Source organism: Oxyura jamaicensis, chromosome 5 (assembly GCF_011077185.1).
Source record: "Oxyura jamaicensis isolate SHBP4307 breed ruddy duck chromosome 5, BPBGC_Ojam_1.0, whole genome shotgun sequence".
In the NCBI taxonomy this organism is placed as follows: domain Eukaryota; kingdom Metazoa; phylum Chordata; class Aves; order Anseriformes; family Anatidae; genus Oxyura; species Oxyura jamaicensis.
This window is the reverse complement of record NC_048897.1, coordinates 19591804-19609017: the sequence shown is the minus strand read 5'-3', so window position 1 is coordinate 19609017 and position 17214 is coordinate 19591804. Positions and strand designations below refer to the sequence as shown.

The window sequence follows — 17214 nt, the reverse complement described above, 5'->3', positions numbered from 1 at the left end:
CACACTGTAGATTCTGCTTTCCAAGCAGAATACAGAGATGTTGATGGAAACAAATTTGTCCATCCCTATGGTTTTATTATTGATAAAAGAAGTCTTTGATTTCAAGTCACAGATACAATAAAAAGCATGGTTCTCCCCCCCACCCCCATGAATACTGTGAATACTGGATGTTTATACAGGGTAACAGGCAACAGGCTGAACTGGTAACTACCTGGAAGGTGAGCCCAAGGATTGCTGAATGCTTTGCTAGTGGTATTAGCACTAGCTGAAGATGCCCATTAGCTGCAAATCTCTGCAGGCTGGGCAAGTACATCTGGGAAGGATCACTTGCCTTTGCCTTAATCCTATCACTCCTCCTTCAGCATCTGTTGCCTGGCTTTGCCAGAACATAGGACCGTAAGAAATTTTGGGCTGAGCTAGGATGCCTATTACTTTCTCTGGGAATTGTAGTTTCTTGTCCAGAAGCAGTGACTTCAAGTAGTTTTACATTTAAAACTGAAGCACTGCAGTCAATGGTATGAAATAAGCTGGTGTAGAAAGCGTATGATTCTTACCTGAATAGCTAATTCTCACATAAAAAGTCATTTTCTTATATTTCAATAAGAAGGCCTGAACAATTTGATGTTCCTTCTTTTTGTCAAAAAATACACTTTTACACAATTAAATACACAATTAAAACTGAAGTTCATCAACTGAGATAACATGCATTTTCATAGAAAATCAATTGCAAAGTTTTATTCTCACCACAGTCATAAGACAAGCTGAAACGTTAGAATGCTCTATAAGGAGAAAATGAGAAGTATGTCTGTCATAAAAGAAGCATGACTGTCATGTAAAATCCAAATAACAAATAGCTTCCTTTTAACAAGTTTCTCCCACATAGTTTTCATTGTTGTTCAATGCTTTGTCTTATTTCAAGGTTTTATTTAAGTTTCACAAAACTGTTCTTGCGGTTTTTTCTTTTATCTACGTTTAGATAGTCACCTTGCAAATACATCTTTTACAACCATAGAGTACCATTCATCTCCTGTAAATACAAACACCTAGATGCGAGTTAGTGAAGTATCAGCCTGCTACAGCTAACTGCGTGTAAAAAGACCGCTATTCACATAATTCTGCAATGTTCATTTCTCTCCACTGGGTATATGTGGAGTCTGGATAACTAGCTTAGACAGTAGAAAGTAGAAAAGCTGAAGCCAACCTGGAGGACTACAATTGTAAAGTTGTTATCCCCATTATTTGTACCATTTTTCTAACCCCCACTAAGCTGTTTCCAGCAGTATTAGACCACATTTAGTGGTCTGGACACCAGACCACATCATTATTTTAGCAGTAACTTTTCCACTGCTCTGTAAAGGGTCAGAGTATTTTCCCTTTAGTATTTCCTTTGCATAAAGTGTTCAGCCTTTAGCATTCGAAGAAGTTATACAAAATTAATCCATGAATACCACATGCAATACTACCTGGATTAAGATACCTTAAATATTTTGGACCATGTTAGCAATACTCCTGCTCACAACACCTCTCAACTCCTGCTCCCTCCTCTGCACACTGTAAAATACGAGATGCATCTATCATCCATGTAACAATACTGTAAAGAATAAACTATTACGTCCATGTAATTAAAGACTCCAGTCAAGTCACCATGAACACCTCACCAAATTACCTTTGAGAAATTAAAATGGACCATACGCATAAAAGCACTTCCATGACCTACTGCTCCTGAAATCATGCTGACTGGCATCATTAATGTTTTCAACTGGTACTACTTTGTTGATGTGGTCACAAATGACATGCTTTGTTATTTGAAGTTGAATGAAATGAAAACAAGTTAAAAGAAAATTCTCTGGATCACCACTTCTGTTTTTAAACAAACTCTAGGATCACTTGAAGAGTTCTCCAGTTCTGTGTAATCTTCCAGTTTGAGATCTTTACGTTATCACAGCTGAATCAGAATTTTTCGCTTCATACATTTCTATCAAATTACCCAGGCCTATTGACCTGACTAGCAGATGCTACCAAAACCATCTTTACTCATGTCAGCGATATTCATATTAAAGATACAACCCGATCTTCAGATAAAGAAGTTTCTGCATCATTACTTCCTTCATGTTATAGAAAACTGTCAGTTACAACTGACTTCCTTGATATTTTTCCTTATACACTGCTTGAATTTTTATTACAAACCTGTCTCTGAGATGATTCTATGGTATGTTTGGGGAAAGATCATCAACAAAATGGTTTTGGTCAACAAAATGCTTTTGATATTTTTAGAACTGTGGGGATCTGTCCTATCTAATAAGACTTCTCAGAAGGATGTCTTTTTTCAGAAGCCATCTTAACAAAATTTCCCTGGCTCACGCACTGTGGAACAAACACAAGCACAGTGAATTTAAAATCCATTTAACAGCCAGTTTTATGGCTTGAGAAAAATCACAGTTCCTCCTCTTTCCCCAGTCCCACCCCACACACACACTGACAGTATCGTATCTGGTTACCCCTCACAAATAGCCTTAGGACTAGATTATGTTGAGTTTATCTAATTAATCTTAATTACTACTAGAAAGAAATGGAGGTATAATGGTGACTGCCATCGTACTAGTGTGAGGGTGCGGTTTCCCCCTGGGATAAGCCCAACTAACACACTGCCGTAACCCCACTCGCACCTCCTTCCTGTTGCACTGCTCGCTCTCGCTGCTTACCTGGTGCTGACTTCTGATTGCAAGGAAAGCTGATTTGATTCACTAGAACTGGAGAAAAATAATCAAGCAATACATAAACAATTTATGGCAAGATTTCTGCTTGGTTAGTAAACTGAACTGCCCACTGGGTTGGCAGAAAAGGAGAGAACTGGTACGAGGGGGAGGAAATAAAGTCTTCTTTCTCCCTCTCAGTGCTGAAATGCTGTTAAGTCAGGTCAGCTAGAACACACAAGGGCACCCTTAGTTGCCAACTCCAGAACTCACCAGGGTGACAAGGAATCAAATTGTTCCAGGCAGGGGCAGATGGGATGGTAAACACAGGCAAATCTCTAATCTCGGGCTCTCCCCTCCAAACATACCTCATCCTATTTTGTGCATCTGTCTTATAACAAAGCAACATTTTTCCTAAATGTTTTCTCTCCAAAGGATGTGAACCTGCAAAACCAGTCAGCAAAGGCTCTCTCAGGCTTAAAACACTGCAGAAAGAAGAGACTACGGGACACATGACAAGAGCTACTCATCTAAGGGACAATGCCGGAAAGAAGAGACAGGAGATGATCATACTCTGAGGCAAGGGAAAAAGGGGAGATGAGATTATTAGCTGTAATCCACAGTTAATGAGCTGAAGTTTCTCTGGGCTGACCATCTACTTATTTTAACTAGGCATCCCTGTTGCTTTAATCTGCAGGAAACAAGCTCTGCTGAGCTGCTTTCACTAAGCAGATGAAACCCAATCCTGGACACTGGTACCTGAGAGACAGGCATTTGTCATGTCACTCACTGAACCAGCTCTGTCCACCAGAAGACACCATTAACGAGGCAACAAAGCAGAACTCTTTTTTCAAATTCATGGGAATTTGCTCTGCAATTGTTTTTGATCTTTTTCAGGAGCAAAACAAACAGATGGCGAGATCTGCAACTCACAGTGCCAGAACCATTTGGCGAGGGGTGTATCTAGATCATGTTTGGGTTTTGCTCATTTCTATAGAACAAAAACTTTCCTGCATATGTCCAACGGATATGATATTCCCTGGTTTCAATAGAATGATGCGACCAGATAGTTGTGTTCTGTCTTTTCAGATACATAAATTTGATTAGACACAGCATGTACAGATTAAAGGAGCAAACTGATAAAATACACCATATTTAAGCACTGATGATTAAAAAATATTTTTATGCAAGTATTACTCTTACACATCGGCTGAACTTTACATGTTGTTAACACAACGTTGCCATTAACATCAGTTTAAACATTAACACAACACAAGGAGAACCGTAAATTACTTACCTTTCTGATAGAAGAATTTTCGATAGTAATATGCACCAAGGTCTACGTGTTCAACAATGTATCTTTTCACTCTGTCTAGATGTAAAATCAGATTCTCCTTGGGAACTTCTAGAACTGCTACTCCAGCGTTCGTGCAGTGAGAACTCAGAGTTGACTCAAACGAGGCACTTTCACATCCACTGAAGGAACCTGAATTAGATTTGGAAAGGCTGATCTTCCTCTCCCCTTCCCCACCAATCTCATTACGAAAATAAGGACAACTCATCACAAGTTCATTGCTTTTATCATCCCCCTGGTCCATATTGAGACTTCCTTTTGAATTCAGGTCTTCAGTGCTGCCCATTGGAGAATTGAAACTCGCAGAATGGGACAAGGGTCCAGAGACAAGTGATGCTACAGCAGCAGCAGATGCTCCTGTTGTTGTGTTCCTTCTTTTAATAACATTATGCCTGTTGATTGCTGCTTCATTTAAATCAAATAAAATACTCTGTACATCATAATGAGCAAAGCACTTCGGACAAGTCCAAGGCTTGACACTATCTTCCGACCTGTTATCTTCAAGATCTGAAGACTTCCCAAGCTCCCCTTCACCTTTGGCATTACGCAGCTTACGAAAAATGGATGAATCTCCTGTCTCTGATTTTGAGCGTCTCTTGAGTGGTTTCTCTCTTTCCTTAAAGAGTCTCAGGTTCTCCCTTTGAGTAATAGGGCCATCTATCACATCTAGAGAAAAACCTGAACCCTTGCTTCCACTGGCAATCAAGAGTTCACTGAGCTTAGTTGTGCCTGGGCTTCTCTGATCAGACTTTTCATCTTTATAGCCCTTTAGTAAGTCAAAAAAACTTTCCCCTGAAGTTCCCTGCTTATCTATTGAAGATGTGCTGCCATACTCCCTGTGCAGAGATGGTCCAGATTTAAAAGTGGGTGAAATACATTCATCAAAACTATCTACATCAAGCTCACTTATGGTAATGTCGCTGTTGCTGCGCTGTCTTATTCTGCGAAGAGCTTTCCTTGGGGAACTGGGATAGCCATCAGGTGTAAGAAACCTGGAATCTAGATTCTCAGATTGTCTGGTCTTGCTTTTAAGTGTGTTCTGGATGCTCTTCAACATGACAGAATCGCTAGCATTTAGGTTAACAGAGCTTCCCTGACTCCCAGGACTGCTTTTAGAAGACATGCTGTCAAGACAACTTGCTGTTTCAATATCTTGACTAGATCTACTTGTTTCCTTGATGTTCTCCTTCCTTGGGGGCCAATCAGCAATCCTTGCCCTGACCCCCATTTTAGGGACTCCAGGAGTAGATGTAATATGATGGGAACTTTCATTGCGAGGAGGTCCAACTGGAGCCATGACTGCAGATCCTAAGCTGCCATTCTGTGACCTAAAGCGCCTCATGTAAAAGTCATCCGAGTGGACTTTTGAGGTGCCATCTGTTCCGACTGACACTCCAGTGGCAACAGCCCTTTCGGTCTGGGACCGCTTCAAGCTGGTCATGATCTTTTAGTATATTCAACTTTAATAAGTTCCAAAAGAAAAAACAGTCATTTCTGCTCTTTAAATGCACAGTTCTCTTTTGGAGAATAGCCTCCAAAATATAAAGTGGTTGCATGAGATCTTAACCACGGACATTTAAGGACACAGTTGAATGCAAAGTGTCTAGAAAATGCAGATATTCAGTAGGTTTCGAAAAGCAGTGACTTCCTTTAACTTTTGCATCTTAAGAAATAGCCATGCTCCAAGACATTCCAATTGTTTCAACATCACTTGTGCTCCAGAACATCAGAGTGGTAATCCAATCGTTTATGCTTCTTTTAAGCCTAGAACAGAGTAAAAGGGAGATAAAAGAATTAATAATTTTATATATTACTTTTTTCATAACTGAAGCTATCAGAGTAATTATTAAACAGAATTAAGACTTCTAACAGACATGCTTAATTCTCATTGATTGTCATCTCAAAAATAGAGCTGTGGTATGGTGGTAAAAAGTTACCTAGATATTGCTGGTTTGCCTTCGGAAGCAAATAAAAAGCCACCACTCTTGCATTTGGATTCCATGCCTAAATACAAACTTTTCCTTATGAACTGATTAGTGATATTTCAGTTGGGTCAGGAGAGAGTTGTACAAAGCCAAGTAGAGAGCTAATTTCCTCAGCTGAAGAACACATACAGCCTCCATTTCCGATAGAATCTATAGGTGAACCAGATGAGGAATCCAGAATCCATTGAGTTTATACACAAAATTACCATTTGAAAGTCATACATCCTTGGCTGCAATTAGGTAGGAACAAAGCCTATTCAATTTTTTCATTAATGTAAATAACTATGATATATGCTAACAAAAAGAAGGAAGGAAGCTAATTACCAAGAAGATTAGAAAATGACAATAGAAAGAATGGCTGTCAACATTTATTCTGCGTTTTGCACAGCCTTATTTGCAGATTATCTGGGTAGTCCAAAAAGCATGTATTCTCTGCCCAGATTTCTCAATGTATATAATGACTAAAGCTAAATAGAAACACATACTTTTAAATAAAAGAAGCTTTTCATATCAAGTTATTTCCCCAGCTAACAAAATAGTGTTTGCCACAGATCCCATATAATCAATCCAGCTTCACAAGGCTGTTGAAGTTAAATGCTTTCCCATACCTCATCAGTACGAAAGTGATTACAAAGCATTATACTATCCTTTGCGAAGCTAAAAATAGAAAGTAAAAAATCCACAAATGTGCCCTTGCCAGTAGAAGACAAAAGCATGATATTGTCAAGATAAAATCTTGCATCGCTGTGCACATCCTTTAACACAAGGAAGTTAATAATTTTCAAAGGCTAAACCAATTTCACAAAATGTGGCCTTTCAATATTTGCCAAACGTGTAGAGATGCTGCTGAACCAGCAGCGCACTGACAGTACAGTATTGTCTACAAATCAAGGCTTGCTGATGTTTCTACGGAAACTAGTGTTTTCTGCAGTCTCTTCTCAAAACTACTGTACTGTGCTCCACAGCAATGAAAATACCAAACCAGGGCACTTTCTGCCTCCAAAGGCAGCGTGTTTTAACTTCACGTGCCATAAACTGCACTGCTTTGAAATAGCAGCTGCTATTTATATAAAGCTGAACACATAAGGAATACTTAAAATGCAGGCTGATTGCATCACACATAAGAACAGAGCAAGCGATCTACGGTATTGTTGTATTTGTACAGCCATTTACATAAATGCAGTTACTCTCCTTGTAATTCTGCTACAATGACTGCTAAAACAATAGTTTTTTCTTCTCCCCAGATAATTTGAATAACGTCAGAAAGGCTGTCTATCCATGTAGCCACTGCAACACTACTGAATTTTAAACTACGGCAATTTTAAACTTCTTACAAATTTCAAACGCTATCCAGCCTAAGAAGTAATCAAGCTGATGAAACTTCATGCACAAATCAGATCAAGGACGAAAAAGTGCAAACACTGCACACCTGCACATAACCCGGGGCTCTGCCTATGCCAGAGCAAATGATGTTTATGCAATAAGCTGTACGAAAAGGGAACGTTGCACAGTCCTTCCTAAAGAGCCATATAGACTTGCCTATATAAAGAGAATGGAAGGAAACTAGAATGAAAATATAGGACAGGAAGACAGGCTACAAGAGTGAAGGAAGAACCAAGTTGAGGGCAGAACACAGAACAGGCAAGAACTGTCAGCCATCACACGCTCCTCTCCACTGATTGTGAAGAAACAAGATTTCTGCCCCTCACCATTGCTCTTCAATTGTCAATATCTGTGAAAGCAAGGTATACATCTCCCCTCCAATCCTGGTCCTCACTGAAACTGATAACCTACCACCAGTACAAGTTTCTCATTAACTCAAGGGCAGAAGTTCATGCAGTAGCTCTAAAAGTTCCTGAGCCTGGTGTTAGCCATAGAAACATCAAAAATGCTACTAGCTTTGGTGTGCCCCCCAACCTGATTTTTATTTTTTTACAAATTTCAGGGACAACTATTCTAAGTAATTAAGGAAGTATTTAGATAGACAGATAGATAGATGTGTTCTGTGAAACTTATTCTTGACCTGTTGCATATATGTTGCAGTCACCAATTGACCACATGACCACACAGTGCATTTCCCAATGGAAACACTTCCTCTATTCCTGACTCAGCACTGAAGGTGCCTTCTCCAGGACCAGCAGCTTCATTTCACAGAATCACAGAATGGTTTGGATTGGAAGAGACCTTAAAGATCAACTAATTCCACCCCTCTGCCATGGGCAGGGACACCTCCCACCACACTAGGTTGCTCCAAGCCCCATCCAACCTGGCCTTGAACTCTTCCAGGCATGGGGCATCCACAGCTTCTCCAGGCAGCCTGCTCCAGTGCCTCATTGCCCTCTGAGTAAAGAATTTCTTCCTATCTAATCTAAACCTACCCCCTTCCAGTTTAAAGCCATTACTCCTTGCCCTAAATGTCCTACTTCATCTGCTACAGCAGCTGGAATGCAGGTGCGTAATAAATGATTAAGGCCACTGTTAGTTAATAGCACACTCTGAAGAACTGAGTTCCACCTGTCTGTGTCTATCTTGATACAAATTAAATCACCTAAATCAAGTTTTTTGGAGACTAACTACCTGCCTTGTTGTCTCCCTGGATCATCCTGTTACTGGGGTCTAATTTGAAACCTAACAGTGTGTCCTAAAAGGTTTGATTAGCCTCAACCAAAACAAAATGAAACCATTATATTTGAAAACATCAACAGCTCAAAAAATTTAGGTCTTAGATATACTAAACAACAGATTTACTGGAAATGAACAATAATGGCAATCTGTACTTTGCCACTTTCTCATAGTCACTACTGGCAAAACAGATCAGCAAAGATGGTGTGAATCACGCTTGCCTTAAATGACCACTAGTTACCAGTGGATAGATGATATTATGCACTAGAAAACTTGCAGAAAGTTAAATAGTAGAACTGCTGACAAAACACATGGTCTATTAAAATTAGTTACAGCTGCAAGATAGGCAGTATAATACCTACTTCTATAGACCACAGTAGTAACTGTGAGAAGTAACCATTCCTATTCTCTTACTATTTAACATGAAAAAAACTAATTCAAGGTAGAGCTATGAATATCTACTCACACAGGCTATGGTAAGAGCAAGCTAACCACCATGAAAATATACATGCCTCTCCAACTCATCTGAACTTAGTGAGGGAGCCAACAAAATACGCAGATGAGCAGCTACGTATTAAAAGACAAATGAAAACCATATGCAAAAAATACATAAACAAGTACAGTAAAATTTATTACTGGTTATATAAATTAAGAAAAACACTTATGAGAACATGCTTGGAAAAGCAATAATCTGCTTATCAGATTGCATTTAATAAAGCAGGCCAAGGATCTGTTCAAAATGGGTCTCAAATCCTTAGGACAAAATATAGCCAGCATTTATTTATTTATTTTAAGGAAAAACAGAGTATTTCACATCTATCTTCAACTCCCAGTGAGCTGCAAAGAAACCCATTTTCATTCTTTCCCTTTCTGTTTACACCTCTTTTGTTATTTTGCTCCCTCCTCCAAAACTGAGGTTCTAGCTGTACAACAGCAGCCTGTTCTGATCAACTTAAGAGTTTGGAGATGAATCCCAATAGAGTTTTTCATTCCTACATCATTTTTAAAAGGCAGGTAATCAAGAGACCCTGGTTTCTTTTCTTCATGACTGAAATTAGTCACCAGGAAAATGAAGATGATGTACCAGGCAAGATTTCATCCAAAGGCCTCTGAATTACGAAGAAACAAATATAAGCACTTGATTAAGAAGAAACTGAAATTAGCTTAGGATAGTAAAACCACAAACATACACAAATACAGCACTCTAATCAGTATCTTGGATTCAGGCAACAAAATACAATAATCCAAAATGTACTTGACGAGATTAACAGAAAAACGGAGATCAAGCCTCATGCGTCAATTCAGAGACCTTCTACCAGGGTATTTCCTAGATTTAGTTTATGTGGGACCAAGGTCTTTTTCCTTACAAAGCAAGTAGTGACTTTACCCACAACCAAGCCTTACTTGAAGCAATATCATAGTTATTCTGGTGCCTGCTGGTACTTTAGACCATTGGATCATGGATGCTAATGACTGTAATGCTCTGATGCTGACAGAGATTGATTTGCCGGCACCCAATTATTTATGATTCATAATGTTCCAGAGGAAAGACTTCATATTTCACCATCAGCCCTCATTAAGAAGTGTAATTTCCTAATTAAAAATTGGGAAATGAGGGCATCAGTTTTCAGACCCTAGAAAAGTCTTGCTTTTGCCAAGGCTCCACAGCCTCTCTCAACATACACACACACCAAAATAGTAAAATATAATAGATGATGGTAAATGCAGCACTTTCACGGTTATTCTAAAATATTGAAAACTGTAGGATGTGGAGCCCAGAATAGCACTTTGCAGCAAGCAGCTTTGGAAAATGTAAATGAAATCATCTCTATTCCACCGGGTTTACTGAAATTTAGCCAGCCTAGGAAACTCAGTGCAACGCAGATGAGTTACTGGCAGTAACCCTTGTTAACTTCTACTGGGAAAAGAACTGGCATAGCCATAAAAGATTAAAAGTAGCAACTCCTTTGAAATCAGAAAAAATAACTGAGAACAGCGAGAAGTATTTTATATATGAAAGCTTTATTTGTGTCACAAATTCTTACCTGAATTATAACGCAGATCAAATCCTAGGAGGAAAATACTCATTTATCAGCCAATTAAGTTATTATATGTACAAAATAACATCTAATTTCATAAAATGAATTTCTCAGAGGAGAAAAAATCAATTTAATCTTTAAGAACATTTGGCTTTATATGGTTGGCTATAATTAACTTGATCCTTTTCTTCCCAGAATTACCTTCATCATTATAACTAAAGCAAAGTTTAAAGGTTCATCTTTAAGAGGCTGTTTTTACTAACTGAAAGGCTATTTGAAGAAAAGCGTTTGGTATTTTATTAGCTTACCAGTTTTATTTTTGTTACACTGGGAGAAGCTGTTGATTTTGTGTTAACTGAATTTGTGACAATTGTCAGATTTGCTCAGAACAATAGGTCCCTCTAGCTTCTCATTCCCCTCAAACACAAGGTAGCCTCCCCCCAGCCCTGCATTTTTGTCATCTACAAAATTTGCCACTGATCTACATGCAAACAAGTCTGTATTTCTGCCCTTTTCTCTCAATGTCCCATTGTTCCGTGACCCTAGGAAGAATACTTTCTATTCTCAGGAGATGAAGTGCCATCTGTTGCCGTATAAAGAAGAATCACCTGCACTGATCTGCCAAGCTTCAGCAGTACTTTATTCTTAACCCTGTTCTCCACTGAAGTAGCTCATGCTAAAATACATGAACTTCCAGAAGATTACATTGATTTTAAGATGTAGCAGTAATTCACTTGAAATTACCGAGCATGCACTACTGCCAGTTTCTGCAGCCTTGCAGGATGCCTTCTGCAGGCAAATGCAAGCTTGCTCTGCCACTCTGTGAAACAGCTGGAGGACATGCCGTGCCAGGGCTGAGCTAAAAACGCTGCGGTACGCAGCAGTGTTTGCTAGCTCAGATTTCAGGCCACAGGGACCGTGGCCACAAACCAGTGGTCAGCCCAGAGCACACAGAGCCAGCTTGCAGGAGACGAGGAAGCCGCTCTCAATAATCACACTCACTTTCAGTCAGTGGTAAAGTGCTCATGACATAACAGGATGGTGAGACATAACAAAAGCTATCAAATTGAGACAAGCATAGGAATGCAGGAGATAGTAAACCCATACCTGCCCATTTCAGCCCCATTTGCTCAGTTATGATCTCCCACTCATTCTTCCATGATCCTCAATGTGAACACCAGAATTGTGTCCTCTGCTTTCATTTTGTGACCATTTATCAAGAAGAGGATATCACACAACTTAAGAGTACAAATAACTGTTACTTAAGCACACCCTTCAAAACATCCTTTTCATTGAGACTGAGAGAGAAAACACACACGGCATGCGGTCATTCCTCTTGCAACACTCGTGTTCCGTTTCGGTACCAGCGTTGCTCACGTAGTTAAGTAAATGCAGAATCTCTTTACTAAATGCTAATTTATGAGAGCTGAAAAAACAGATGCTGACAAGTCTTACTGTATTCTATTCCTGGAATGAGATAGTTAACAGCAACAGGTTATTTTTGACACCACTGCTTGCTCTCTAGGAAACAACTCTAAAGCAGAGCCAAAACACCACAGCAAAATATTCTAGCTCCCACATACCAACCTCTTAAGAAAGAGAATTTTTAGCAGTGATAAAGGAGGGTTCCACTGACACCCCCACACCTCCCCCACACTTTTTTTTAAATAGATATTTCTCCTCTGTGTTTCTCTTTTCAGCTTCTTGATGTTGGATATATTGCATCCTTTGGTAGTGGTTCCAAAGAAAAGAAAAAGCAAAGAAAAAAAACACTCTCTGGTGTGCAGACTCTTGTAAAAGTTACTTATCTGTAAAGTACCCAGGTTAATGACTAACTTGCGATACTGCAAGACTGTGACCTATGAATAGTCCCAGACCAAAACCAGCAAAAATAAAAAGAACAAGAACCAAACCACAAAAGGAAAGGGGCTGATACTTGCATCAGTGCTGCATTTCGTAAGGCCGGTTCACTGTAATAGCTTCACATTACGGTAAGCACTGTGGATGCACTTCCCTGAGGCTTGCATCCTTGCTCACACAGACACACTACAGAAGCAGCAATGACTCCCCCCTCCTCCAGACCGGCCACAAGTTGTTTCCGGCATAACTTCATTACCAAAATAAAGCTGCAGCTTAGCCTGTGGTCTCCGAGCTGCACCACTGGCTGCATTCCTGCAGGGCAGCCTTGGCTTGCTAGTGCTGGAAGCCAGCCGTCCCTACACAACAAACCCTGAGACATCCCACAGGCATCAGGGCTGAGTGAAAGACCTCAACTGGGAATATGGGGAAAGATGCTGTTAACCTACTGCCTCAAAGCTTCCCAGCAGCTCTGAGTGTAACCCTTACAGCTGTATTTTTCTATGGCAGGTGCTAGACTGAGCCTATCATTAACTTAGTAATAGCATTTACAAAAACTATATGTGTGTGTATATATACACACACACACATATATAAAATTTCACTAGTGTTTACAGTTCGTTTTTTTTCTCGCCACTGTCTTACTTCTTTATCACTGCAGTTGCTTCTCCCCAAATGCACAATTTGGCAACAAAACTTCAGGGAACTGTTCTGCTGTCTTCATGAGAAGTTGTCAAGCTCCCAAACCTCCATGGACTGCTGTTCCCCTTAATGTTGATTGATTTTACAGTTGTGTTTAAGGGAGAAATAAAAGCAACTTTTCAGAAGTGAAAGTTAAGTTTTACCTGAAATTAACAGGCTATATTTCCAAGAACCTCCCTAATAAGCAGCTCGAGAGCATTTCATATTCGGACACATTCCAGAACATCTTCCTGCAACCATTGCTTCTGATTTCAGAGTGCTGCTGCAGAAGCCAGGAGCAGAGGAATTATTCCCAAGCCCCCTGCTACCCCCTGCCAGCGCAGCAGGAGGAAGCAAAGCAATTCGAAAACTAAGTGTAAAAGGCAGGACTGAGATGTGCTGGGATCGGGGCAAGTGAAGGTTACAGGAGTGAAAATTGGATGCCATCTATTTAATATCACCATTTCATTTCCTGACTCATTTAGGGCTATATTCAACCCCACTGAAGGCTTTGGTTTGGGGGCGGAGGGCCAGAAGGAGAAGGGGCGGCTGTCTTCCATTCCCCCCTGAGGATCCCAAATGCAGTTATGTGGGCAGGGACCTCCAGAGGCTCTCTGCTCTAATTCCCTGTGTGAAAGGAGGGCCAACCTCAAAATTTGTCACAATTACTCGGAGCTTGTTTCAGTTAAGTTTGGGGGTATTTTCAGTGACAAACTGCCATGTCTTTTGGACATGTTTATTATAATTTATCCATTCTTGTAGATTTTGTAGAATTTACAAAAAATCCCTGACGTTATGCCCATAATCAAAGAAAATTCCCTTTAATACCTTAAAAATTATTTTTACCCTGACTTATAAGTTTAGGTGCAACATTGAAGTTTTTTTATCAATAAGTGTAGCAGAGTTTTTTGCCCTAAGAATGTTACAATGCAGGCAAGTTACCCTTCTAGATCACATGAGCCTAGCAAGCATGCTTCAGTTTCTGACCAAAGAAATGTCAAAAAAAGCACTGTAAGTTTATCACAAACCAAAATCTGAATCACTTTCTCCAGCTATGCTAGAAGTTAAATCTCCTATCAAACATTCCACTGTTCACGCCCTAAATTCGCAGCGGTGTTTGATGATTTTATTTATTTACGTTTCTAAAAAACAACTGGCTTTGAGACTGTACAAAAGAGCAGGAATTCCCAGTGGTTTCCTTACTCCTGCATTATTGACAGGTGACTCCTGGCTGCACAACCAGGCTGCCACGCTGGCTGACACCCTGTTGCCCTCGCACTCTGCAGCTTCCTCAAGACACAACAGGTCGGCTCCTGCACCTGGCTGCTGTGTCCAAACACACTGATCAGCATGGATGGGGCTGGCAGCACCTCAACACAAAATTAAAGACCCGCACCAGAAGTAAACCTGCTTTTTTCTTTGTCACCTGCCTCCACACTTCTTTCAAAGCTCTGATTTAACTGGCCTACCTTGAAGCCTTAAAAACAGCAAATGCAAGCATCAGAACCTCTTTATTTGGACTGCAGCATCAGAGCCTGCAAACATGGGAATTTAATACTTCTCTACGCCAGAGGTAGGTATAACTCTTCTCAAAAAAGGCAGGCTGGCGGTAGGAAAGCCACTGTCTTTAGCATTTTTGCTTGATCAGGAGAGAGCTAAAACTGAGCAATTCAGGTGCTGTTCTTGTGAACAAAACCCTGATACAGTACTGTTAGATAATAAGTACTTCCACATCTGGAATAGTTCATAATATGCAACTTTGGAATAATTCCCAAATTTTAACTAGCATTTACATAGCTCGTATGAAGGAAATGTCTCCAAATCCTTATACCCACATATAATACTTCTTTTTGTACAAAAATGCTTCAACACTAGTTTGTAAATGTTCATATTTTTAAGAGCAATTTTGTTAGCCACTCATTTAATTTTTAATGTTTTTTTTTAAATAAGGTAGCAAAATGACATCTCTTATGACAAGCACATCACCTTACCTTAAAGGAGCTCCCCATTTCTTAGCTAACTCTTTCAATATAAAACCCTGTTGATACGATTTTCACTCTCTTCCTATAAAGCAATAAAGCCATGCATAATGGAGGGAAAAGCAACTTACTCAAAGGAAAAAAGGCTTCTATGAGCCATGCATGTTCTACCTAGGTGTGAAGAACAGGGGGACTTCTTCCTTCCCCAGAATTACCTCATCACCACTCTTTCCTCCTTTTTGCCAATACAAATTTCAAGGCACTCTTTCCCAACGATCCTCCCACATCAAGGCTTGTGTGTGTGTGAACAGTGTCTTATCCCACATGTACATCTCCCGTCACTCCTCATGCTTTCTCTCTGGTATCACCGGTGATTCTTTATCTCTGTTCCAACCACCTACCTAGATTTTGCTCTCCCATCTGCACACCCCTAGATTCCCACGTAAAGTGTTCCACCACTCCTCATCCCTCGCATGCCCCAAGTGGACGTGTTTCTCCCAAACAGAGCCCACAGCACCCAGTCAGGCACTGTCTCGGTGCTCCAAAGCCAGCTGCTGGCACTCCAGCCACCCCCTGCAGTCTTTCCTTCTGCACCTACAGACCTCTCACCACGCAGAGGGTTAGCCTGTGGTCACCAGCAGCATACAACAAATGCTTCTAGCTTTTATTTTCAGACCTTACTCACCAAAAGCTACTTAAAAGACAACTGAGCAAAAGATCGTTTTTTCAAACTTCCAAGTAACTTGTAAGTGTTCAATAAATTTGCTTCCTTATAAAATACAAATTATATTACTTGAGTCTATTACAGTTCCCGCACATTAGAAAAAAACAGAAAGCAATTAGCAGTTATACAGATAAAACAAAGCACCACATGTGCAAAATGAACAACAAACTCAAGCTATTATTAAAATGCAGTATTTTGAAAGCAGACAACCAAAAGGGACTTTTTTGGTTTTAATCCATCTATGTAAGTGGTATCTTTTATAATAACAAAGTATTTTGCTCTAATAAAGAGATTTCACATTTATGTACGTAGAATATATACCTACACACCTTTGCATATATGTATCTGTATATTTACACGCAAGCTGTTAATGCTCTCTCTCAAAAGAGAGTTTGAGAATACTATATACAGAAGTATATAACATAAGCAACCATCGTAGTTAATCCTGATGTCACAAACAATTATTACTGCAACTACTAAAGGTTTACTTCCTTAATGAATCCACTATCACCATCGTTGTAAGAGAAGCACACTAATTTAAAGTGAACACCACTGAACTGTCACTATTACAGAACCTAAAAACCTAGGATGGACATTACATGGAAATGTATTAGGTGTTAATATTATTCAAATTGTGGGCAAGTAAAAACAGCTCAAAAATACCAATACCAAAAAATGATAGTCCAAGCTACAAGTTACTACAAGGGTAGCAGACAGACCTTTTTTACAGTTCACATGTTCCAACAGATACGGAAGCATGTAATCCTCAATAATCCTCGCAAGAAGAACAACAGCTTCTGTTTCAAGAGGTTGCCACATACGGCCAAGTGTGCACCACTGAGAAAGGAAGTCAATTAAAGTCTTGAAGGAAGATACAGATGCAAGTAAAAACTTTTATAGTATTTTGGAAAGGATTTTTTTCTTATTGTTTTGGACAACTAGAACATTCAAAAATGAAATGTACTCAGCTGAAGCCTCTACATCCTTCCACTGTATATCCTTTTTCAAAAAAATGAAACCTTGAAACTCAGTAGCATTCTTTTTTGACAATATCAATTTACTTAATTTACTTTTTTTTAAAAAAGATAGATATTACCGTATTTTTGAACCCTCACAATAATACTGGTATATCAGAGTATAGAATTTGATTTTAAAGTATAGAATAAAAAACAAAAAACCTTTGATAATAAAGTAGGTTTGAAAAAGAAGAGTGATCATCATATTCTTATTTAGATCCTGAGCTTGGAAGAAAAACAAACCATAGTAAGCAAAAAAATTTA

General features: G+C 39.5%; 1 protein-coding gene across 8 annotated transcripts in view; it reads right to left on the bottom strand.

Annotated features, from left to right (window-relative positions):
* SIPA1L1 (signal induced proliferation associated 1 like 1) overlaps positions 1-17214 on the bottom strand; it is a 203067-nt gene that overhangs the window by 63316 nt on the left and 122537 nt on the right. For all 8 annotated transcript variants that reach the window (XM_035327041.1, XM_035327039.1, XM_035327037.1 and 5 more), the window contains one exon: positions 3991-5811. In XM_035327041.1, coding sequence (XP_035182932.1) covers positions 3991-5488 — 1498 coding nt within the window. In that variant the 5' untranslated portion in view covers positions 5489-5811. The remainder of the gene's footprint in view (positions 1-3990; positions 5812-17214) is intronic.